Genomic DNA, 25892 nt, shown 5'->3' on the forward strand with positions numbered 1-25892 from the left:
CACTTTGTGCAGGGAGAAAGTGCACTGCAGCTGTCCATCCCACATGGCGTAGGCCACTGATGAGGAATGAAGACTCCTGCTCAGGAATCTGTCTATTGAGGCAACATTACAGAAAGTCAGGGCATTGAAGGGATCTTTCCTACTTTGAGTAGGAGCTTGACTATGAAACATCTATTGTGTTTCTCAAATATTTATGAAACATCCATGTCTGACAGGCTCAGACCTTAATCACGAATAAAAATGTGGGGGCCGGGAGTTGGCCTAGTGGTAGAGTGTCTGCCTAGCACGCACGAAGACCCGGGTTCGATTCCTCGGTACCACATACATAAAAAAAAGCTGCAAGTGGTGCTGAGGCTCAAGTGGTAGAGCTCTAGCCTTGAGAAATCCCAAGGACAGTGCTTAGGCCCTGAGCTCAAGCCCAGGACTGGCAAAAAAAAAAAAGCATAAAAATATGAATAAGGCACTTTCCTCATCCTTAACCAAGATTCTAGTCTGTCCACTTAGTAATATTGGGCTCCACATACTCCTTGGCATGCTTCCAGTTGCATTCTCTAAATCTGTAAGACAGCTATTCTTTCTTCCTGGAAATATACACTGGTTCCTTCTTTGTTGCTTGATACTCCAGATTTTTAACTGCCTAAACTTGCTAGGCAAATATTCTATCCTATGAGCCATATCTCCCACTCATTAGCTTTAGATTATTTTTCTCATATCTCTGACAATTTTTGTCTAGATACGCTTTGGATCATGATCCTTCTTCATACTCTTCCTCTACAGCTGGGTGTTTACCACAATGTCCAGTTTGTTGGTTGATATAGAATCTTGCTAGTTTTCCCCCCAGGCTGACCTTGAATTTTGATCTTCTCTCTCACCCTGCCAAGCAGCTGAGTTTACAGATGTGAGTCACTGGGCCCAGCTCAAACATGTTCTCTCCCACACCCTAGATTTCATATCTATGTTAAGAGATTTAAATTCTCAGAGTCATTTGTCCTCAGGATCATTTCCATTAAAAAAGAAGAAGATGAAGCGATCCTGGTTTCTATCTTAGTAAAATTACCTTTCTATCTTAGTAAAATAACTTGAGAAAATAAGCTAAAATATGTCTAACAACCACAATGTATTTTATTGAATGATTAGTGAATCATTCTTTCCGGAAGACAAAATGCTATTTTCTGAAAGTAATTAGATACTCTGGGTATGCATGGTAGTCATGAAATATCACAAATAAACTTGGATTTTGAACATTATCTACAACACTGTCATAAAGGTCAGTGGGATTTTGAGGGCTCTTTGCAGGAGGCACAATGTATGACTGATTTCCACGCGTATACTCTCCAGTGAGGACGCGAACATAGTACATGTGCTTTTTCCCATTTACATCTGGTTTGGAGTATGTGTCTTGGGCAGAATAATCAGCTGTGACAGCAAAATAGGTTCCTTTTCCATAAAGTGCAGCTGTGAAGAGAAAAACAACACATTTTTAGGCATTTCAATGTAGTATGCAACTTGACATGTCAAGTAATAGAAAATGTTCAAGCTGAGTATTGGTTGTGCCAATGGCACCGTGTTTGTAGTGCTAGCTATTCGGGGGGCTGATATTAGGGAATCACAGTTTAGAGTCAGCTGAGGAAGAAAAGTTCATGCGATTCCATTTCAAAAGTCTCAGTCAAAGCAGGAGTAAAGACATGGGCCAAGTGGAAGAGCAGCAGCACAAGCAAGCAGCGTGAGAACACAAGGCTCTGAGTGCAAGCCCCAGAACTGATCCCCCAAAATGTTCAGTTAAATATTTTAACCTCTAGAAAATGGGAAGTGGGGCTGTGGCTCAATGTTAGGGTGGTAGCCTTGAGCTGAAGAGCTCAGGGACAGCACCAGGCTGAGATCAAGCCCCATGACCCACAAAAAAAAAATTAGAATCAAATATTCTACATCTCAGGTCCAGTCAGGCCTTTGGGAAGAAATACAATACAATGAGTCATCATACCCTGAAACTTGGACTCAATATGGCCATCAAACGTGGGGAGGACACAATGAATCCATACAGTCCCCTGTGGTGACATCCCACTATAGCAGCCAGACTCCTCATTTCCTTACCATTCTTCCCAGCATAACTGCGGTTAAAGCCATGTGTATTGACATGAGGCACAGAGTCAGCTTCTGTCCCGTGGAAGAGCAGCTTCTCATTCCGTTCATGGCCATACTTTTCATCTATGCTGCATTTCTTCGTCTGGTAGCTATTCCAGAGATCTTTATTCTGGATCCTTTCAATCTACAGATTAATAATGATTAAAAAACATTCTGCTAGTACCTAGAACACTTGCCAAGATACACCAAACAAAACATGATCACTGTTTTTTAACTATACGTTTCATTCAACAGCTAATTCATTGCCAGATGGTAAATTTTTCACTCAGAAATAGTTTTAGAGCCATCTTTTCGTGAACATAGACATTGGGGCAAATGTTGGTTTAATATAGCTAACAACAGTTGAGTGTTATATACAGATTAATATGCATGTACACACAAACTGCTTTGTTAAGTGACAAAAAATTCAATATGTAATCTGAAATTCAGATAAATAAGGGAAGGGATGGGTTGGAGGTGGGAATGCTTAAAGGGGTGACATTGATTAAGATGTAACTGTATTCATAAACTGCTTCAGGGAAAGGCAGCTTTCCTATACAATAAAAATATTCAAAAAGTAAAAAGTGGGTGTCATAATTTTCAAATAATTTTATGTATAGTATAAAAACAATTACATCACAGTGAAAATAATTATATCAAAAGGCGCACATGCATACATACACACAAACACATATACTTTAAGACATTAAGAGAAATGTTATTCAGGTGGGAGAAAAAAACATGGGAAGAGGTAACAATGTTCAAGAAATAATGCACCAGAGCCTGGTTTGGCCTAATGGTAGAGTGCTTGCCTACCATGTACAAAGACCTGGGGTTGATTCCTCAGTACCACATACATAGAAAAAGCCAGAAATAATGCTGTAGCACTCTAGTCTTGAAAAATGCCCAAGGACAGTGCTCAAGCCCCAGGACTGGCAAAGAAGGAGGAGGAGGAGGAGGAGGAGGAGGAGGAGGAGGAGGAGGAGGAGGAGGAGGAGGAATAATGTACTCACTACCCAAAGAATGTAACTGTACCCCCTCTGTATATCACCCCAACAATAAAAGAAAGAAAAATGTTAGTCAGGGGCAGTGCATCAAACGCGCTCCTAACTACTTGGGAGACAGGTTAGGAGGATTCTGGTTCATGGCCAGCCCAGGAGAAACATGTGTGAGACTACATCTCATCCAATAACTGGGCACGGAGGTTCAACCTTGTCATCACAGCTCTGGGAGGATTTGGGCTGGGAGTAGCCCAAATAAAGATTTGTGGTCCAGAACTACACAGGCATCAAGAGAGACCCTCGGTGGTGACAGGAGGGAAAAACTTGGAGAGAACAAAGGAAGGCAGGGTGGGGACATTATCCAAAAAGAAAAGTACTCTTTACTTGACTTATGGAACTGTAACTCCTGTGCCTATCACCTTTATAATAATAAAATATTTCTATATAAAAAAGAAACCCTATCTCAAAAAAAAAAAAACCAAATCTTGGAGCATCTACCTAGTGTGAGGTCATGAATTTAGCCCTTAGTACTGACAAAAATTTTATTTTTATTTATTTATTTATTTATTTTGCCAGTGCTGGGCTTGAGCTCAGGGCCTGAGCACTGTCCTTGGACTTTCTCAAGGCTAGAGCTCTACCACTTGAGCCTCAGCACCACTTCCAACTTTTTTCTATGTATGTGATATTGAGGAATCGAACCGGGTCTTCGTGCATGCTAGGCAAGCACTCTACCACTAGGCCAAAAATCCCGGCCCCTGCCAAAAATTTTAAAAAGCACAATATTAAATATTTGTTTAAAACACAAATATAAGCCCATGATTTTCTTATGTTCAGCCATGAAAGAATCTGGAAGCAAAAAGCTGCCTCTGTGGCAATGAGCACATTCAGATCCCCATTCTTGGTTGTGAGAGTCCTGGCTGGGAAGGTCAAGTATAAGATGTGACTTCCGGTGTAGACACTCCTCCCCAGGGCCCACTTCAGAGCTTGATTTAGTTTCTGTACAACCTGAACATGCAGCTCATCTCAATGAGCTGTCAGCCAGGTAGAATTGTCTGTAGTTGGTGTCGAAACTGAAACCTCTTTGCTGTCTTAGAACTAGATCATCAAGCAGCCATGTGCTTGAATCCCATTGCTTAGAGCCTCATAGTCTTATTCCCATTCAGACATTCAGGTATCAACTTTTTTCAATTTGTTTGCATCAAGGATGTTTTATTTAAAACAACAACAACAACCAAACAAACGAAAACCACTATAAAGCCAGGCACCAGTGGCTTTACAATCCCATAATCCCAATTCCTCAGGAGGCTGAGATCTGAGGATTATAGTTTGAAGCCATTCCAGGCAGGGAAGTCTGTAAGATTCTTATCACCAACTAACCACCAAAAAGCTGGAAGTAGACCTATGGTTCAAGTGCTAGAGCACCAGCCTTGGGTGAAAGAAAGAAGCCTTGAGTTCAAGCTCCAGTACTAGCGCACTCAAAGAAATAACCTTATATAAGTTTGCAGGTACGGAAAATGATCAAGGATATTCCCTGGAATTTGGTAAATAGAAATAATTTCTCAGGAGTGTGAAGAATGGTGTCTCCTCATCAAGTACTTAGCTTTTTATTATGATTCGGAGTCCTATGTCAGTTTCTATTTCTTTTCTTTGTCTAGGAAGCTCAACGACAATGTACAACTGTCAGGACTGGGACTGTAGCCTAGTGGTTGAGTGCTTACCTAGCATGCATGAAGACTGAGTTTGATTCCTTGGTACCACATACATAGAAAAGCCGGAAATAATGCTGTAACTGGCAGGGTGCTCACCTTCAGAAAAAAAAGCCCAAGGATGGTGCTCAGGCCCTGAGGTCAAGCCCCAGGAGTGGCAAAAAATTAAAACAATAAAACAAAAAAAAGCCAGGCTGGAGGCATGGATTAAGCAGTAGAGCACCAGCCTGACAAGCACAAGGCCCTAAATTCAATCCTTAGTGGGGGGGAGGGGCGGAGAGAGACAGACAGAAAGACAGAGACAGAGAGGGCCAAACAGAGACAGAGAGGAAATAAATTGTATTTCCACAGAAACCAATGAAGAATATAATTTCAAAGAGCAATGTTAATAATATTGAAATTTGGAAGATAAAAAAATAATTGAGGCAAACAAGGAAAGAGTCATTGGAACTTATCAGTACTTATGCACTTTTGGCTTGTGCAAAAGGGAGAGGAGGTTATAAGATTTATTGAAACGCTTCCATATATTGTTTGGTAGAATTTCTAACACCCTATTGCGATGTCCTAGTACACTGTAATACAAACACAATGTCTCAGAACGTGAGCAGAATCTACAATGTAATTATATCAAAGTTTCTCCCTGGATAAAAGCATGCTGGAAAATGTAGTCCCAGAATGCCATGATATCACTTGTTTTCCCCATCGGGACACTCCAAGTCAGCAGCAGTCTTACCTTCTCTATGGCAAAGTGTGAGCAGGTCTCATTAAACTTGTTTGCCACAGTGTTGTATTCTGGATCACCAAGTTGCAGCTCGACCACACACAAATTCTGCTTCTTCATGTCACCCCAGTGTACAGGGATTTTAGCTGTAACACAGATGTTTGAGGATCCCAAGACCATTGTTAATATGCTTTGAAAATACCATTGTATAATTAATTGATGGTAATAAAAATATAACACGAAACCAAACAAAACCCCAGAAAAACTAAAAGGCTGCTCATGTAACTCAGTGGTAGATCACTAATCTAGTCTTTGAAAGACCCTGGATTTAGTCCCCAGAACAATCTTTTCCAGTGAGAGGAGGAACAGGAGGAGGAAGAGAAGGAGCAGGACGAGGAGGAGGAGGAGGAGGAAGAGGAAGAGGAGGAGGAGATAGAAAACCCCAGATTTGTTAAATCAGAATTTCATTTTGGATCATGCTGAGATGTGAGGACTGCCTTGACAGTACAATTCATCTGTATTTCTTTCCAGAATACCCTGTGACATAAGAAAAACAAAACTTAATTGGCAGAATTCCTTGAAAAGGCCCCCAAAATGACTAAAGAGAAAAAGAATAGTCATTTTTCATGCAAAAGCAATGTTATTAACATACATTTCATAAAAATGAACAACTCACATATAGTTCCAGACGTCGGAGACCCTTCTCTTTTCTTCATGTTGACATAAAACACATTAAGTATTTGGGGAAAAAAGACAACAACTTTAACTCTTTTCACAGACCAGATTGATTTTTGCCTGATAAATTCTTCAATGGCATCCATTATGGCTTCTGAAACTTTACTTGGGTCTTGTCTAGCATTACCTGGAAAAAAAAATACTAAATAAAAATAACTGGAGGGGAAAAAAGATGCTAGTGGTTAGGAACTAGGAATAAATTAGAGATTTACAATTCTTACAGAATAAATACCTGCCTTAAATTCTACCATAAACTGTAAGCTTTTCTAACCATGATCTGGTAACACCTAGATGCAAGGTATTCTAAATTGTTCTAAATTGTGTACTAGTCAATATCTCAGCACTAACCCTGAAACTTAACTTTTCGTTTCTGATATCTCCTTCTGCCCTATTCAGCTGATCCTAGCTCTCTGTATTCCTCCCTTCCTGTTAAAGAATGCCAAGTAACCTTTCTTCTTGGATCAGTACAGTCCTCAAAAGATTTAAAAAAACAAACTAGGAGGTGGGAGTATGTGTAGAAACAACATACTCATTAGATAGAAATGCATAACATTTGACTCCTTCATCATTTGACTGTATGCACGCATCCATATTCTCTCAAGATATTTTGGAGGATCTGATTTAAAACAAAACAGTTCTGTAACATACCCAGAACTAGAAATCACTTGTTACAATCCATTATATTGTTCTTTGCACATAAGTCATCCAGAGTTTCCACGAAGTCTTTTGTCCCACATCTCAGTGAGCATTCACCTGACCAGAAAGGCTCAAGGATACACTGAGCAGTTTCATTGCTGTGTCAGCCTGTTCTTTACCATATTGCCCAAGCTATGAAAGCCACTGCCTAGTTAAGATCTTGAAAGCCCCCTTGTCAGCGAAAGAGCATAAACAACAGCTCACAAAGTCACATGGTAGACAATGGAAGAAGTTAGTCTGCTGGCCAAGGTACTTTTGCAGACGAAGTACCCACTTGCATTATCCCTGTTGAAGATGCTCGGGTGTATTTCAAGACTGTGGTTTTCTTTTCCAATATTATTTGGGACAGTTTCAAGGGAAACACACAGATGCATTCAGATGCTCAATATCGCTCTCATTCCATCAGGGACTAGAAATTTATCTCTCCACTTATTGGAACAGCATGATTTAAATAAGTGAAATACAGGAAACTGAAAGACCAGGCCATGTAGAATTGTGTCATAAGCTTGAAAAGAATCATATTAAGTGAAGTAAGCCAGACCCAAAGAAACATAGGCTCCATAGTTTCCCTCATTTGTAATAATTGGTATATGTGGAGTTTCCTAGCAGAGGATCACAAGAGATCAAAAGCTAAGTGCATATGGCCATATAGGTTGAGGTTAAGTGAAATGAACTCCAGGATATGGAAACAAGAGGTTTATCTTAGTGCTTGTTGGGGTTTTTTTCTTTGTTTTATTTTATTTTTTTTGCCCGTCCTAGGCTTGAGCTCAGGCCCTGAGCACTGTCCTTGGATTTTTCTCAAGGCTAGAGCTCTACCACTTTAGCCTTAGCACCATTTCTGGATTTTTTTCTATGTATGTGGTACAGAGGAATCGAACCCAGGCCTTTATACATACTAGACAAGCACTCTACCACTAGGCCAAACTCCTGGCCCCTGTGCTTGTTGTTTTTAATGTACCATGTGAAGTTAATTCTTTTCTCTATTTTCCCTTATACTTTATCCCCTGCTGTTACCATATGTGACTTTGGTACCTGATATATAAATATACATTTATTTGTGTATTTGAAATAGGGAAAGGAAGAAGAAAAACAAGATGAATAGGAGAGAGTGGGGTAGGGAAAGGAGTAGAAAAGCATGGGAAGGGGTATCAATATTCAAGAAGTAATGTATCCACTACCTGATGAATGTAACTGTAACCCTTCTATACATAATCCTGACAGTAAAAAAAGAAATAGACATTCACTATTTTGTAGTATATGCACACACAGTACAACAAATATACGTATACATGTATACAATATCATCCTCCCCAATCTCAAGTCAGTATAAATAATTTAATGTGTTTCTGTTTTTTACATCACATTCTTGTAAAACAAATTCCCTAGATACTAAATTATGAATATTATTTCATACAACAGATATCATTCTGCAACATTAAAAATTAAAACCTTGGGGAAAAAAGAATTGTGTCACAGGCATGATATATTTAGAATGACATGGAAAGAGAAACCATTTAAGGTTTGGGAAAAAAGAAATCTGGAGAGGTAGAGACGTAGAAAATCTGACTCTAGCAAAGAAATGAAAAAAGGGACTGGGAGTTTGGCCTAGTGGTAGAGAGCTTCCCTAGCATGCATGAAGACCTGGGTTCGATTCCTCAGTACCACATACACAGAAAAAAAGTCGTAAATGGTGATGTCACTCAAGTGGTAGAGCTCTAGCCTTGCTTGAGAAAGCCCAAGGATAGTGCTCAGGCCCTGAATTCAAGCACCAGGACTGGCGAAAGAAAGAAAGAAAGAAAGAAAGAAAGAAAGAAAGAAAGAAAGAAAGAAAGAAAGAAAGAAAGAAAGAAAGAAAGAAAGAAAGAAAGAAAGAAAGAAAGGAAGGAAGGAAGGAAGGAAGGAAGAAAGAAAAAGAAAGAAAGAAAGAAAGAAAGAAAGAAAGAAAGAAAGAAAGGAAGGAAGGAAGAAAGAGAAATTAGAACAAAGGCATTTTCTAAACAAAAACACAAAGCTGGATTAAAGACTTAGCTGTCAGGACTGGGAAGCCATTTACAATGTAAAGTCAGAGGACCTATTGATCAACCCAGTTTATCTTGGACTCTTCACTCCTGCTCTTTGTCCTCCCACCTATCCTCACTGTGTAATGGACCTGCTAGGTGGCAGTTGTTCACTTACATGCCTCTCTGTTAATGTAAGTGTTCCCTGTGGACTTTCTTATCATCTTTCTATTCCCTAGGCCTAAGCACATCATAAATATGTAATCATACCAAGGAATGAGTTCATGAACACAGGGGTAATAAAAAGAAGGGAGGGTCAAAGAATTTATATGGAAGGTAATATTGTGTGGTTCAAAAATCAAGAGGAAGTACAGCTCTGTTGTATGGGAAGGGGACATTGTCAATGTGAGTTTGGGGTTGTACTGAACTTGCAGTGCTTGTAAGTTCAGGGCTTTCCCATCCATTTCCTTTCCTTGGGCATGTGTCTATTAAGAATCTGAAGAAGAGCCGGGCACGATGGCTTGCACCTGTAATCCTAGCTACTCAGGAGGCTGAGATCTGAGGATCAAGGTCGATAGCCCTGGGCCAAAAGGACCTGAGACTCTTATCTCCAATTAACTTCTAGAATATGGGAAATGGGGCTTGTCTCCAGGGTAGGGCAGTAGTCTTGAGCTGAAGAGCTCAGAGACAGCACCCAGGCCAAGTTCAAACCCCACAACCCACACACACACACACACACAAAAGAATCTGAAGAAGATGTCCTTTACTGATATAGGCTCCCTTGGTCACAGTTGCAAATCAGCTTAAAATCAGCAAATAAGGGGTCAGATGGTGGTGAAGACAGCTAAAGAGGACAAGCACAGAGAACCTGCTAACTTGATTCTTTTTGTGCAGACAAATGCACAACTGGCTCAGTGGATGAGGTAATAAGCTAGCAGCAACCCAAGAATCCTCAAAAATGTGTACATATTTATACAAAGTGAAAGCTAATTTAATTCTCTATTTTTTGTTTTGACTCCATCTAGGGACTACCCTAGAAAGATCTGTACCTCTCTCTGGCTTCTGCTTTCTTAACCTAAAGTATTTTGAGGTAAAAACACAGAATTATATTTAATAGGAAAAAAAAACAACCTAAGGAGAAAGAGAGAGAAGCCATGGATAACCAGAAAAACATGGGTAATTAGAGAGATGACAGATAAACGATAGGTAGATTAGATAGACAGACAGACAGGTAGACAAACAGAGATGATAGATGGAATGTTGGCTAATCTAGCCAACACAAATCCTTCAGCAGTTCACATGAACCAATTCCTGAGCCACAGCTGGGAGGGCATCACCTCAACAAATGATAAACCCAACACTATCATTTTATGCGAACTCACACACTTATCATATAGTTTAAGGAAGATAAGAAATTTGAAATTAGCAAGGGGGAGGCCTTGAAAAGAAGGTGGAAAGTTGAATTTTTGATCCACTTAGTTCTGGAGATTTGAGAGAGGTCTGAGCAAGCTATTGAGTTGAGAACTAGAAATGCTCATGTGCCCCAGAGAAAGAACCGCATCCACTTGTAGAAGGGAATTCTCCTGTGCCTTCTAAAACCTGCTGAAACAATTCTATGGGAAAAGACCACCCGGGGGAGACCGTGGGAGAGACCAGGGCATACATCCGAGTAAGAGGGGAGAAGCAGGGCAGTAAAACTACGGAGGAAGGGCAGGACAGTTTTGTTTTTTGTTTTTAAGAAGGGAATGTTCATCTGGTAGTCAATATGTTCCAGGTGGAAGTGGACGCCCTGATATTCAGCATCGCGAGAGAAGAGAGGAGCAGAGAGAGAAGAGAGGGATGGAGTGGAAGTAATGTAGGAAATTGTAATAGTGAGAATAGATTTAAAAAAAAAAAAGAACCAGAGGGATGGCCTTTCTTTCCACTCCCTTCCTTTTCTTCCCCTACCTTCCTTTCCTTTGCCTTTTTATTCTCAGTCTAATATGGCAACACTCTCTTCAGTTTCCTCCAGTTTGTTTATTGAGACAAGCTCTTATAGTTGCTCAAGCTGTCCTTGAACCTGTGAAAAAGTCACCTCTTGCCTCAGCTTTCTCAGTAACTGGGCCAATAGGCACTTGTGTCACTAGGCCTATTCTTTTTCGTATTCTTCTACTTAAAACACCCAAAGGCATTGCTCATGCCATCATAGATTGGGAAAGGGGTGCAATCCTACATCAGATATCTCTTTCCTCACTCAGGCTCAGTGTGTGTCAACCACACTGACTCAGCACAAATCCAAGGGAAAGGGTACATCTCAGGATTGACCCTCGATGTCCAAGGCCTACAAACCTGTTCCAATGGCCGGGAGGCAAATAGATGAGTAATTTCGGGTTTCACACTCCTGCAACACACAGGAAACAGATCTCTTGACATCCGTGTCACCAGCAACATGGATAATACTCTTGCACTTCAGTGATCCACCACTAGTAATTATATATCCATTGTGATTCTGTTGGCCTGGGAAACACAGGCAAATAGACACAAATGAGCTTTGAACATTGAACCTACTATGTTGGTTTAGAAAGCAAAACGACTCACATGGCAAGAAAGCATTTTGTGCATAAGAAACTCTCAACATGCTCTCTGTGATGAAATTTTATGACAGAATTTATCTTCTTGGATGTGGGATTATTTTCCACATCTCTTTCTTTGTCATTGGAATCTTTCAATAAAACATAGAATTTCAAGACAAATGTTCTGTCTTCCCAACCCCAAAACTTTCTTTGATCTCTTCACACCAGTCTTCCTTTTCAATTTTCGACCTAGTACTTACCACGCAAGAAACATTCTTGTTCCACATGTTTTCCTGCACCTTCTAAAATGGCTTTGGAGACACCTACAAGAGAAAATCAAGGTAGTAACAATCATAAAAGTAAATCCCTGCAGGGTATTTGGGTCTGCAATAGGGTCTTATTGCCAACAAAATAAGATATAGGCATATGTACAGGCATGAATGTTTGCATGTACACAAAATGTACATATAGTTTACATATTTAAATTATTCATATGTATATGTGTTTTATATATGCTTTTATGTATATATACTTATATGTAATAGCTTAGAAACTATCAAAAAAACTATCAAAATATTTTTAAATCATTACTCTAAATAAGCCAAAATGATCAAGTCCAGTTTGGTTAGAGAAACATTCTTCGGTAGGATCTATCCTGATAATTATTGTGCTAGTCCAAAGCATATAAGTGAAGTACCTGCTTTGAGATTAAATGTATTTGTGGTTGAATTTACTATTACATCTGCTTCTTCTTTGGCGATGTCTCCAGAAGCCACCTGGAAGAGGACAGGGCCAATCTTCATTTCATACATTCCTGCTTTAGGGTTGGAAACGGGCCCATACAAACCTGCCAAGAGTAAACGTAGAGCCAGTTTCTAAATCAGCAAGGAGAAGAACCCCAATCAGAATCCCAGCAGAATCTGCTGGGCCCATACACCTCCTGTCAGGGCCTCCCTGGCTCTCTGAGATCTTTAGCCTTTACCACAGTCCTGACCCTGGACTCCCTTTCTGTTTCCAGACAGGGAATAGAAAATTTAGGGTCTATTATGATAGTGCATATCAAACATGGTTCCTTGACTGGTTGAGGTGAAGTGAGTCAGTCCCCAAAGTCTCTCTCAGTTAACCAGAGAAAAAAAAAAGAAAACAAAACCTCAGGAAACATACAGAAGTAAAAACCACCAAGTAAGAACCCTGAAAAGTAAATAGCTGGGTGCCATTGGTTCATGCCTGTAATGTTAGTTACTCAAGCAGGCGGAGATCTGAGGACTGCAGCTCGAAACCAGCCAGGGGAGGGAAGCCCATGAGACTATTCTTCAATTCAGAAAACTAGATGTGGTGTTGTGGCTCAATGTGGTAGAGCACTAGGCTTGAATGTGCCAGGCCTTAAGTTCAAGCCCCCACCTTCCTCAACAACAAAAATTTAAATAGTATGTTAAGGGAAAGGAATCAAAATATAAAGACACACATGTGTGAAAGGTTTCCTTTGGTTTTGTTTTTAATTTCTTCTCTTTTTTTCTCCCTAAGTTGTGACCCTCACAAAACTCAGACATGCTGTCTTTGTAGCTGAAAGATTAGGAAGAGTCCCTGTGGACTGAATATGCTTGGAGGGAAAACGTGCTGTTGCACACACATATATATTCACACAGGCTTTGTTTTTGTGGGTGACAGAGCCTTGCACTTCCTAAGCAAGCAAACTAACCACTTGAGTTACACTGGTGCAGCACTATTAGCCAGATAGTTCTTGAATTAGGATTTTGCTAAATTTTCCTGGGTTGGTATCCATCTTATGATCTTCCTGGTTAGCTTCCTAAATAGCTAGGATTACAAATATGTTCCACCACACACATAGTTTTATTTCAGACTTTTGACCAAAAAGAATGCAATTTCACAACTACACATAGGCACCATGAAGAACAAAAACTGAGGCACATATTCTCTATTTTTGGCCAGAGAATCTGAGGAAAGTAACTTATAATCTGAGTGGTGTACATGTGTTTTTATGAAACATTCCTGTAGTTCTTTCCCACATCCTTTCTCTCTTCAGCCATCACACCAAGGTGGATACAAGGGCAAAGAATAAGAGTCCACCTGAACTCTGATGGATCTCCATCTCTGAAGCCTCACCAGCAAGAAACTAGGAAAGGGAATCTTACAAAGATAAAAGCTGGAGCAGAGACAGGCCCACTCCACCCCCTTTCTACATAGGAACTGAAGAAGAACCAGGAAAACTGACTAACACTTGACTATTAGAACAACAATGCATGCCAGCCCCCAAAACCAGCCAGATGTTGAAATGATCAGACTTGAAAGCATCCGCTGTAGCAATGATCCAGGTCAGAGTGAGCACTTCTTTTGGTAGAACAAAGGTTTAAACTCAAGGATGGCTAGTCAGTGACTCGTCCACTTAGACAGGTTATCCCTTCCTGTCTGAGCCACCATGGTCTGTGATCCTCATATTTGTGTTTGTCTGCGTTGGCTTCAAGTCAGTCTCCCTAATCTTTACTTCTGGAGTAGGTGGGTGAGTAAATATTTGAAGAAATGAACATGATTTGAAATGACTAAATATATAAAACAGAAACAGTGAGCACTCTAGAAGTTAAAAAGTAGTGTTTGACACTGTAAAACATCCCTGGATCACTTCAATAGCATGAATAGTGAGCAACAACAACGAAAGACTGGGTAAACTTGAAGGTAAATTGATTCAACTAAATTAGTATAGATCATCTAAAGTTAAAGAGAGAAAAGAAGATTGGGAGATGGGGAAGAACATTGGAGACATATTTGCTGGATTAAGAATTTAAAAATCTCTAAGTTTGTGTGGATTGAACTCAGCCTGGGCGCTGTCCCTGAGCTCTTCAGCTCAAGGCTACCACCCTACCCTGGAGCCAAGCCCCCCTTCTCGGTTTCTAGAGGTTAATAAAAGTCTCAGGTCCTTTTGTGCCCGGGCTGGCTTTGAACCTTGATCTTCAAATCTCAGCCTCCTAAGATCACAGGCATGAGCCACTGCACCCTGTAAAAGTGTACATTTTTAACTTAAGGAAGGTATAGTGAAGCTAGGCATAGTTGCACAAGCCTATAGTTCCAGCAACTTGGGAGGCTGAGGCAGGAGGGTCACTTGAACCCAGAAGTCCAGGGTCAACTTGGTCACCATGATGAAATCTTGTTTCAAAGAAAACAAAAGCCTCAATTCTTTAGTGAATCCAAAACAAGTTAAACTCAAAACAGTAAATACAAATTGACAGAGGAGAAGCCTTTGGTTGGCAGTATCATTCCATGTGCTTGTTTTTGAAAAGTACATGCCATAATATCCTTCGAAAGTAGTAATCTAGTCTCTAACTTCTGGAGCTTGAACTCAGGGCCTGGGTTTTGTCCCTTAACTTTTTGCTCAAGACTTGAGTCACAGCTCTACTTCTAGCTTTTTTGAGGTGAATTAGCGATGACAATCTTATGGACTTTTCCTGCCCAGACTGGATTTGAACCAGTGGTTCTGAGATTTCTGTCTCCTGATTATAAGGCGTGATCCACCAGCTCCTGGTTTAGTGACTAATTTCTTTAAAATCTGTTAAATAGATTGTATAACTTGGCCCTTATCTTGCATTCTGAAGTTTATGGGGCATAATTTTTATATGTTATTTATCATTCAAGTAGTTTTTAGAAGAAAAATTATTCCCATTTTTTAGCTGCCACCCACTAGTTACTCGGTAATTAGAAAACCATTGGCCTACTTAAAGGCTTACTCAACCTTGTGTATCTTGAGCCTTGGGAATTCTGTCAGCAGAAATTTCATTATTCCTTCTGGAAAATTCATCATAAAATACCTGAAACACAAACATAGTTTTCACCATTACACTCCTCAGTTTATCATTAGCTCTTCTGATCCTGCACATATCATATACATACTTTAAAAACATAATTCATGAATAGTATTAATTTCTTATAGAGTTTAAAGTTACTGAACAATACATGTAATTCCTTTTCTACAAATATGCACAACAACTCCCACCCCCAATTTAGCTTTCTTTGCATGTGTAAATCAAGGTTCCCGAAGTAGGATTTGTCATTGGGAATGTATCACCTACATCCTGTGTTCCACGTGTCCTCAAACAATACAAATCATTAGTTTGTATGTTTGTTTGTTTTTGTCAATTATGAGACTTGAACTCTGGGCCTGGGCGTGGTCTCTGAGCATTTCAGCTCAAGGCTACTGCCCTACCCCTTGAGCCACAGCACCACTTCCCATAGGTTTAAAAAAAAAAACAACTTTTACTTCTTAGAATACAAGAGCAACCCAGATAACCCATAAATCTGTGATGAAATTAAATTGTTACTAATTAGTCTTTCTTAAAAAAAAAACTCCTCTACTGAATATAAGTAACCAGTTACATGGGCTGAGTAAATGGACCATGTATTTTATTCAGGTTGTTGGGTGTCTGGTTGGAAAGTAGATTACATACGCTTGCTCCCAACAAGATTTACAGGTAATAGCTATATTCAGAAGGAAAAAGAAGTATGACTTAAATTTTCAGATGTTCCAATAATCTGTGTACATCTTTTGGGTTGCTGGTATGTAATCTATTAAGTTCTTGCACTATCATGGAACTTTTCAAGCACTGAATGTCATCTACTCTCCTGGCTTTGATGATAAGGCATAGAGAGCAGGGATAAGGATTTAAATATCTCTCATAACGCCATGCCTACCGGCTCGCTCACAGATGACATTAAACATGAACTGATTAACAGACTGTGACTGGAGATGGTTCCTATTTTAGTTCTCCTATTCACATGGAGATATTCTGGTGTTTTTCTAACCACACCCTTCTCTTATAATTAGTTGCATTTCCAACAAGAGGAAGGGGGATCGTTGATCATTTGTATCCTATCCTCAAATGTCTCTACTGAGAAGGTCACAGCTGAGCTTTGGTATTATGTACTAACATTTCTAGATCCATGTAGAAAGGAATCCCAGTGGCTGAGTAATGTGTTGCCTCCATCATGACCCATGAGCTTTATTTTATTCAGATACAAAGATGAAGCTTCAAAGATAGAGTCAACCATTGATAAGACAGCTAGGCATTGAATAAATAAAAGTAGTTACTACCAAATTTATTTTAGATTTGTTATAGTCATATATTTATATTACTTTTAAAAACTTGAATTCTCGCTTAACACAAATTGCTTATTTTGGGGGGAATAAAATAGCCTATGATTTACTTCGAAATCATTGGAGGAAGGGAAATAAGTGGAGTTTAAGATCATCATTTGCCTAGGGATAAAATCAGATGTTTGGGCAGCTTCAAAATCATATGAGAGGGGGCCAGGAGTTTGGCCTAGTGGTAGAGTGCTTGCCTAGCGTGCATGAAGACACGGGTTCGATCCCTCGGTACCCCACATACATAGCAAAATGCCAGAAGTGGTGCTGAGGCTCGAGTGGTAGAGCTCTAGTCTTGAGAAAGTCCAAGGACAGTGCTCAGACCCTGAGCTCAAGGGCAGGACTGGCCAAAAAAAAAAGAAAAATAAAGAAATAAGCGAAGACAATGATCAAGCATACAGTTAATTATATTACTTAATCTACTTTGACATGAGTTTAAAATTTTCTTACATAAGAAGTTAGAATTTTAATAGTCATAATTATTTTTTAAATGTGCCATATTACAATTGGTCAATATTCTCTTATTTTCTTATATGGAATAATAAGAAAAAGAGTACGTTGTATTAGATTAAGATAATATTGCCAGAATAATCAGAAATTAGTCAAGATGGTACCTGGATATTTTCATGATCGTCTGGGTGCAACAGAAACTGAACCTCTTGTAAGGATGTTGGCTGATAAATGCTGCTGAATTTCAATACTTCTGAAATGATTAATTCAGCAAAAACAGTTTTAGGGAATCCCAAATTGCCTGTTCCTATTGCTGGAAATCCGATTGATTTTAGAGAAAATGCCTCAGCTTTCTTCAAACACTCTTGGATTATGTTTTCCATGATCTGAAAAGCACAAGGCACATCCTTATGTAGCTTACCTAGAAATGACAGAACCTAAGGAACAAGAATTCAACAGCTTTGACTGTGATCTCTGTCTCCTCCATGTCAATATCCACAGATTGAAGGTAGTCAGAAGAGAAAAGAAAAACACAGGAAAAGAGGAGAAGGAAAAGAAAGTGAGACCCTCTACAGTAATTCAAACTCATCCAACATGAAAAAAGAAGAAAAGCATAGAGGTCCCACCTCCTTTTTCTTCCCAAAGCAAGATAATATAACTAAGCACTGCAATGGATTTATCTGAGTTACAAGTGATGCAATCTTCCCTGAATGTGGTATTATCACATAAGAGATATGGAACAGGTCTAATCTATAGTATGTTCAAGAAGGAGAACAAAGGCTAGCCCATTGCCAGGACAATTGAAACATGGTCCTACCTTTCGTGCAGAATAGCTGCTATTTTGCCAACTTGGAGCCACCACGTGAAACACCCTGTGGCATGGCAGATTACAACCACTGGTTGAGACAACAGTGCCCACAGCAACGGTTTCCTTTTGCGCAGCAGTCTTCAACTCCTTCTGGAGACTGGGCCCGGCCTTTTCCACGAGGGCCTTGGAAAGGGGCCCTAAACCAAGTGTAAGGTCCAAGGGAACTGAGTTGACAATCACTTGAGTCTTCAAGACAAAACCAAAGATTTGCTTCAAATCCTCACAGGAGACATTTATCAATCACATCTACTTTTGAGAGTGTAATATGGGAAAAGTAAGACAGTTATGGGTTTTGGAGTTTTAAATACTAATTGAAGACAAAGTGCTAAAATTATGTATTGGTGTAAATCTCTTGAACTAAAGAGAAGCTATCCAGAAAGAACATGGAAATGACATGGATAAGCCCTGAAAAAGGCAGTTCTGTGAAGATACCCCGTGGGCAATGTGGGGCCTGAGAAATGGGAATGGATACATGAGACAAAGACCAATAGGGAATGGCTTGAATTTACTCGGGGTAGACTGGGAACCAAGAAAGGCTTGGTCTGACCTGATGGCCAATGTAGAATGGTACATAAGGGTAGATGGTGGAAGAACCAAGGCGAAGCCCAAACCACACACAGTGAGTCACAGAGATTTTTTTCATGGCGCTATTTCATTATATTATTGTACAATGGATAAATTATAATCTTCACTCTGCTCTGTTGCTAGCTGTGAGACTTCAGTAAATTATTACTTCATCCCTCAAAATCACATTCCCTTATTTGTGAAGTGAGAAACCTTGTACGTTATGGTAAATTTTTCAGGGAATGAAAATTATGCAGGGTAAACATTTAGCTCAGTGATTTATTTATTTATTCAGTAATTAATTTTTGCCAGTCTTGGGGCTTGAATTCAGGGCCTGGGCACTGCCATGAGCTTCTTTTGCTCAAGGCTAGCCAAAGTACCACTTTCAGCCTTTTCTGTTTAGGTGGTACTGAGGACTAGAACCCAGGCCTTCAGACATGATAGGCAAGCACTCTGTCACTAAGTCACATTCCCAGCCCATAGCTCAATGCTTTGATGTTAGCTTAATGTTAGCTGTGATGTACTACTTACAGTAAGCAAAATTGAATAACTCTTCCTGTTCATTATGTTAAACTAAGCTAATATATAATGTGTGTGTGTGTGTGTGTGTGTGTGTGTGTGTGTGTGTGTGTGTGTTTGACACCTCACTGTTTAGTGGTGGCTCAGAAGTATAATCCTAACTACTCAGGAGGTAGAGATGAGAAAGATCAGGATTTAAGCCTAGTTCAGTTTATACATGTATCTATCTCAAAGAATAATTGAATGAAGTGGCATTTGTCTGTAATCCTTGCTCTAGGGAGGATAAACAGTTCTAAATGGCTGGGCATATATGCAAGGCCCCAATTTGAAAAATAAAAAGGGACAATGGGTTAGGGGTGTGAATGGAGAGGTATATCATCTACTCAGCAAGCACAAGGCCTGGTTTTACCCCTATATAAATCTACCAAAATATGCCAGATGTAAAGACATTGAAAATTCATAGAAGCCACATAATATCACTTTGGATTTTTACATTTACTGGAACTTAGTGATCTATTCTCAATACTCTTTCAATTCTCACAAATAATGGCTCAGTCTCTATTAGTGACTTGGCAAGGAACTCAGTTATCTAAGAGAATCTCTTTCAAGGCAGAAGTGCAAAGTAACTGATATCTTTTTGGTTCTCCAGTCTCCATCCCTGTCATTGTTTGGCCCTGAACTTCCTTAGACAAAGAAGCATCATAGTATCATAGTACGTTGGTAGTTTTTGTTTTAGTTTTTGTTCTTGTTTTTAAAATAGGAGCACTTACCGTAGCATTTTGCACAGCAGTTCTTACCAACAGCATTCTTAGCCCTTCTGGGGACACTAGACATGACTGATTCTTCGAAAATGGAATTGCTTTTGTTAAGTGGGAGGACATTTCGTGGTGTGCTTTGAAACTGATGCTTCCCCGTGTATTTACTGTAGTTTCCAAACAGGATTTAACAGTCTTCTCAAGTGGGTCCACAGAGGAAATCTTATTCCAGGCATATTCATTCTTCTTATTGAAGTCATTACCACTTATTTCCACATACTTCCCTAATAGAAAGAAACCACTTTATCTAAAGGTTATTTTACTTCACAGAAATCAAGATAAATAAAAAGCCACCATTTCTTTCTCTTCACCTATGTTCCAGTGTTCTACTTTCCAATGCTGTGTTATACATATATCATAAAACTTTTGCTCACCTTCTACCTTGAGAATCTACATAAAATGTTTCTTACCAGTGAATTCAAGAGGCTGGAAAGTGAGAACTAGGTGATAAGCTGAAGTTTTTTCTTTTCCATTAAAATCATCCTCAAACCATTCAGAAAGAGAAGTTTTGGTGGGCCAGCCAAGAGATGATACTGATCCTCTATCATGAAGTAAAATCACTAGCTAGGAAACTGCTTAAAGCTTGGCTCCTAGTTTCTCTAAGTCTTCCTCTCTCCCTTCCCCGTCTCATAATGGCCTTGGGACTTATTTTAAGATTGACTCAATCAAGATCTCCTTTCAAACTTCCGCCTTAGAAAATGAGAGCATCCTATAAGAGCTACAACTCATGATTCAAAGGATTCTTTTACATACCACTATATTCCGGCTCCTCATCAGGAGACAAAGAGACAGTAAATGTGAGTAGTCCTTTCCCCGGCAACAGAAGTTCATGATCCTCATTCTCCAGAATCTTCAGCCATACTAAAAATATCAAAATAAATCAAAAACTTAATATCCAAATATACAAACTATAGTCATTTATATAATTAAATCATAATTTCTAGTATCATCATTCTATGGATTTCATCATCAGCCACCAGTAGTTCAGTTGGTTTCTCAAGAGAAGCTCTATGCAGTAAAAGGAGGACAAAATTAATAAATGTATGCAGCCTTCCTCTTTAATTCAACTTTGTACTACTTAGTGCTCCAGTTCTGATCTCAAGAGTCTATAAGGCTTACTTGTAGAACGAGGTACTAATGGACCCTAGCGGGAGGAAGTTAGGACATTGGGAGTGTATGGAGGATATTGGGGAACCTAAAACTGAGAATTCATATATCAGAAAAAGAGTGAACAATAGACATCAGAGTTCAAAAGATTTGGATTTGACCTCCAACCAGGCTATGAATAGAGAAATCCAGCTTTACTTTGGTGGAACCTCACTTTCCTCACTTGCCATCTTGTCTGCAAATGCTCTGTCACACTCTCAAGGAGACAGAGCAAAGGTTACTCAGTTGTGCCTCAGATCATAGAGTACATCGAGTTTAAAGGAGGGGGAGTGGCCCGTACTGTGAGATGGTGAAGAGATCAGAAAGAAAGGAGCCTAATGTTCAGGGCTGTTGTATACATGCTGTGTTACTGGCTGGCTTATGCTCTGATATGACTGGCTCAGAGTCTTTAGTAAATGGAAGTATGATGGTTTTCCCCATTCCATCCTGCCATGAAGGGTTAGGCCAAGCAGGGCCTTTCCTGGAAGCCAATGTGGAAACAGACCTTAACACAGATCTGAGGACAAATTGCCACCCTGTAATTCCATTGTTAGTGAGGAAGCAAGATGTTTCTACACATACTCCTGAGGGCTGTGCTGAGCTAAAGTGAAGACTGAATGGGAGCTCTGAGGGCAGAGTACAAGCTGTTTTGTAAGCTGGTGGTCCAGTGTTAGTCACGCTTGTGTTCTGTTCCTAGCCATGGACATCTGGATGGTGTCAGTTTCTTCTCAGAGTGTGTGCTCCCAATGTGTGAACCACCGAGAGAATGTGGAGAGACAACAGCGGGCCCTGGACACAGGTACACCACTGTAAGCTGTTTTATCCCCAGCATGCCACACCCAAAAGAGTAACAAGGCTTCTGCACCCACTCCAAGGGACTGCAGGACCCCAAGAATCTCCGTCCCACACAGAATCCCCCTGTCTCTTAACTCTTTCCTTCCCCCACTTAAATAATAATAGCAAGGTAAGATAGAAGGGAATCAGAAGACTCATGGACTTAGAGTCCAGCTGCTTCCTCTAAACCAAGATAGAAAACATGCAGAAGCTGGTAGGGTACCCGGTAGCCCAGACATCCTCTGAGTCCATTCTGCTCCTCCCCCCAGCCTCCCTGGTCACTGCAGACAAGTGTTCCCTACAGAAGGACTCACAGCCCCTCCTCACCCCTTCCCTTGCTCCCTCACCGTCCTCTTGGTCCAAGAGAACCAGGAAGCACTGAGAATTTCCAAGTTCCTGGAAGATCTGGCATTTGCCACCTGGTGAATTCCGCTTCTGGAAATATGTAAACAGCACGCTGTGGAAGTCCTTCTGTAGATCCTCACTAACAAAATCGTGGAGCAGGAGCTGGAGCCTGTACAAATCAGGCGCTGCTCCTGCCATCTTCACCTTCCTCAACACCCAGGGCACCCAGGGCTGCCCTGACTCAAGAAAGTCAATTGCTGCTTTTGCTTTCATTTCAGCAAACCCCGCCTAGCCCAGAGTTTATTTTCAGCTCAGGAGTCCCAGGATTGAAATAATATCTCCTTACACAATACACACACACACACACACACACACACACACACCCCTCCCCCAATCCACAGCAAAGAAGGATGAACTAGTCCAACTGCACAGACATCTCTCTCCATGGGCAGAATTGTCCCCTTGCCATATGTCCAAGCCACATCTGACCCTGGGTAAACACACAAAGTTTTACTTTTGCACATGTCATCTTTTGCATAAGAAGAAAATGGCTTGCAAGTGGAGAGCTTCTTAGGACAGTCAGTGCCCACTTTGGAACAACTTTCAACCATCAGTAGATTTATCAGAATTATTATATTCTGCCTTTGAGTTCTATTTTCTGGTCTGTGGATACTATGCATCTACAAATATTGGCAAAAGTGTATACTCTCCTTTTAGTGAGTGTGTTAATAGGTATCACATGACTCCAGTTAGATTCAACCAAGGAACATAGTTCCTGCTTGCACTATGGGAGTGCAAGGCTACAATCGAGGAACAAGAGCTCTGGGAAAGCTAGACAGCAGTGGCACCTGCCTACAATCTTAGATACTCAGAAGAGTGAGATGTGAGGATAGCCCAGGCAGCAAAGTATTTGAGACCCTTATCTCCAATTAACCATCAAAAAGCTGGAAATGAAAGCATGGTTCAATTGTTAGAGTACCAACCTTGAGCAAGAAAACAGCCTGAGGGATAGTGCCCAGGCCCTGCATTCAAGTTCCAGTATGAACACACACACACACACACACACACACACACACACACACACACACACACACACACACACACACACACAGAAAGAAAATACAGAATTTCCTGAAAAAATGAGGAATTTTGGTCACAGTGTGGGAGCTGGGCTTATAGAGAGGTTGCCTCAGACTTAAGGATGATTTTTAAAGCCCTGGTGAGAGGGAAGGGCTCTTGTGTGATTTACTGGCACAGGACCATTCCTACTGTAGTGAGATGGCTAGAGTAGAGTTAGGGAGCTTAGTCAAGTGACTAATGAAATGCCCCAGGTGAACAGAGGCTGAGATCCAGGTGCTGGCAGAGGAGGAGGTCACATTCCAAATGGATATGGAATACTGAGCATAATGAAGGATGTAAGGAGAGAATGAAAAGCTCAGGATAACTCCATTATCAGCCATGGCAGTCCTAGCAAGTAGCTGGATGGTAGTTATATCTGTGAGCTGGGTGAACCAGAGTGGACAGACAGTGGAAGAGAACCTGGGAATATGAAAGATCTTCCAGTCACCTGAAAGCATTGCACTTCCAGTGCCAGAGTTAACAGAGAACTGTTTCTATTGACTCTCCAGATGCTTCTATCTCTTTAGAAAGGAAAGAGCAGAGAAAAGGGCAGTGACTACAATCGAAAGGAGCTAAGGAAGCGGGTGCAGTAAACACAGTCTGCCCCCGAAGGTAAAGAGGAAGAAAGGGTCAGTAACTAGGGGACCGTAGGATCAGGGAGTTGTTACTTTTGCTTACTAGATTTAAACTTCTTCAAGATAAGCAAGGCTTAGGCGTGCGTAATTTCTGGTAGAAAGAAGGAACTGGTAGTGGGAAAAGTGGGAGGCTTCCTGCTGACAGTAGCTTTAGGAGGAAGACACTCCCTGGTCACCAGCAGCAAGGAATGGACAGATCACAGCACCATGCCATTGCACTTGAATGCTGGTGGAAGATTTGGAGTTCTCACTCCCAGGATTCTGGGTAAGGTCCCTTACAGCCTGCCAAATCCAGAGTTGCTATCTTTCTCCATGCTGGACCTTCCATATTATCGCTTAATGTCAGTAAGGTTGAATTTCAGGATTAAAGAAACAGAGATCAACCAAAACGCATTGGGTAGGATTTTTATTCCTTATTAAAAATCAAGCTAGCATATCCAGATATGTTTCTCCTATCTTCAGCTTTCTACCTACAAAGGATGCTTATGTCCTCGCAGCCACTCTAGATCCCGGGAGAGCAAGTGTAGAGGCCACAGCATGGTGGGTCACAGGTGTCCCCCTATAGTGGTGACTGCCTCCCCAAACCAAGGTAAAAATCAGCAATCCTCCTCCATCCCGCTCCTCCCAGTATTTGAAGCTTGTCAGCTTGTCAGAAATAAAATCAGAGCAAAACCTTTGTTTGGAGTAGGCTGACTTGGTCATGTTGAAATGTTCCTTCCTTGGGTTTCTCTACCGCACAGCCATCAGTAACATTAGTATAACAACCCATGCCTACATTTTAGGGTTGAAATTCCTTTGGCCTATTTCACCTGCATTACATCTTTCAGCTCCTCTGCTGTTCAAAAGCTTGGCATTGAGATCCTTGTGAAGGGTTTAATAATTTTTTGTCTTTTAATCTTATTTCTTTTATATGTCACTGGGGATTCGAACTCAGGGCTTCATGCATGGTATCTAGGCAAGAACTCTACCACTAAGCCACATTCCCAATCTCCCATGTGTATTATTTATAATCAACTGTTACTTTAGGTGATTCTAATATACCCAAACCCTACGTGCCTGCGATGATAGCAGTGGGGAGACATTCAATAAAACTGTAACATTTCTTCTTTCTGTAAGCAGTAGCATATAGATAAAATGAATAAATAAAACAGTGCCATTTAGACAATCCTGCAATTTGAAACTTGGCCCGCATCTATTGGTGCTGATTGAAGAGTGGATTTGTACATATGAGATGCACTTTTTTAAGGAAATAAATCTATTTAATGTCATTAATACTAAGAAAGAAGAAACAGCTAAGAAATCCAAATCTTTTATTTTTGTTAATGACATATACTTAGTGTCTTAAATGTTTTTAATTTTACCTCAAAGGTAGAAGCTAAATCAATGTAGAACAGATTCCTGTGTGATACTGGTTTTTGCTGGCTCCTTTGTGTGTTTAATGTATTTGTGTTCCCCAATTCTATTAGCCTTCCAATGCAGAGCTCAGAAGAGCAGTTTACCAAGGTGATATCTTCCTGACAAACAATGCTAGTTGCTATCATTTTCAGGCTGTGTTCATGAGCTCCTGACGACATCTTGAATACCAACCTTTAAGCAAAGATGGACCTACCCAGATACTGTCTGTGCACGCCAAGTAGTACCACTCTAACAATCTAAAGTATTGCTCCTGACCATCCAGAAAATATCTCTATAAACAAGTAAATGTACATTATTTGGCTCTTCTCCTTAATTCTTTTAGTAAAACAAAATTAAGTGGAAATTAATATCCGTTATTCACTCTGCCGTGGCTAGGCCTCTACATTTCTCTAGTGGCAATCCACACAAAGTCAAATCTCTTTATTAAACTGAATAATTTTGCTTTCCCTATGCATCTTGCTTATATAGTTCCTCCCTCAACAGTGTTAACACCTTGTAAGCAT

The 25892-nt window shown here is 40.3% G+C and overlaps 1 protein-coding gene across 1 annotated transcript; it reads right to left on the reverse strand.

Annotated features, from left to right (window-relative positions):
* Positions 1–1163: 1163 nt before the first annotated feature.
* On the reverse strand, positions 1164–19960 carry LOC150069242 (protein mono-ADP-ribosyltransferase PARP14-like). The gene is made up of 11 exons (XM_090330736.1): positions 19850–19960; positions 17946–18182; positions 17293–17514; positions 15272–15347; positions 12227–12376; positions 11790–11852; positions 11306–11473; positions 6226–6411; positions 5562–5695; positions 2092–2266; positions 1164–1455 (listed from the first exon to the last, which is right to left on the reverse strand). The coding sequence occupies exons 1-11, from the start codon at positions 19958–19960 to the stop codon at positions 1166–1168; spliced, it is 1812 nt and encodes a 603-aa protein (XP_090186862.1). The 3' UTR covers positions 1164–1165.
* Between the last annotated feature and the right edge of the window lie 5932 nt (positions 19961–25892).

This window comes from Megascapheus bottae, chromosome 1 (genome assembly GCF_031878675.1).
Source record: "Megascapheus bottae isolate mThoBot1 chromosome 1, mThoBot2.hap1, whole genome shotgun sequence".
NCBI classification, from domain to species: Eukaryota; Metazoa; Chordata; class Mammalia; order Rodentia; family Geomyidae; genus Megascapheus; species Megascapheus bottae.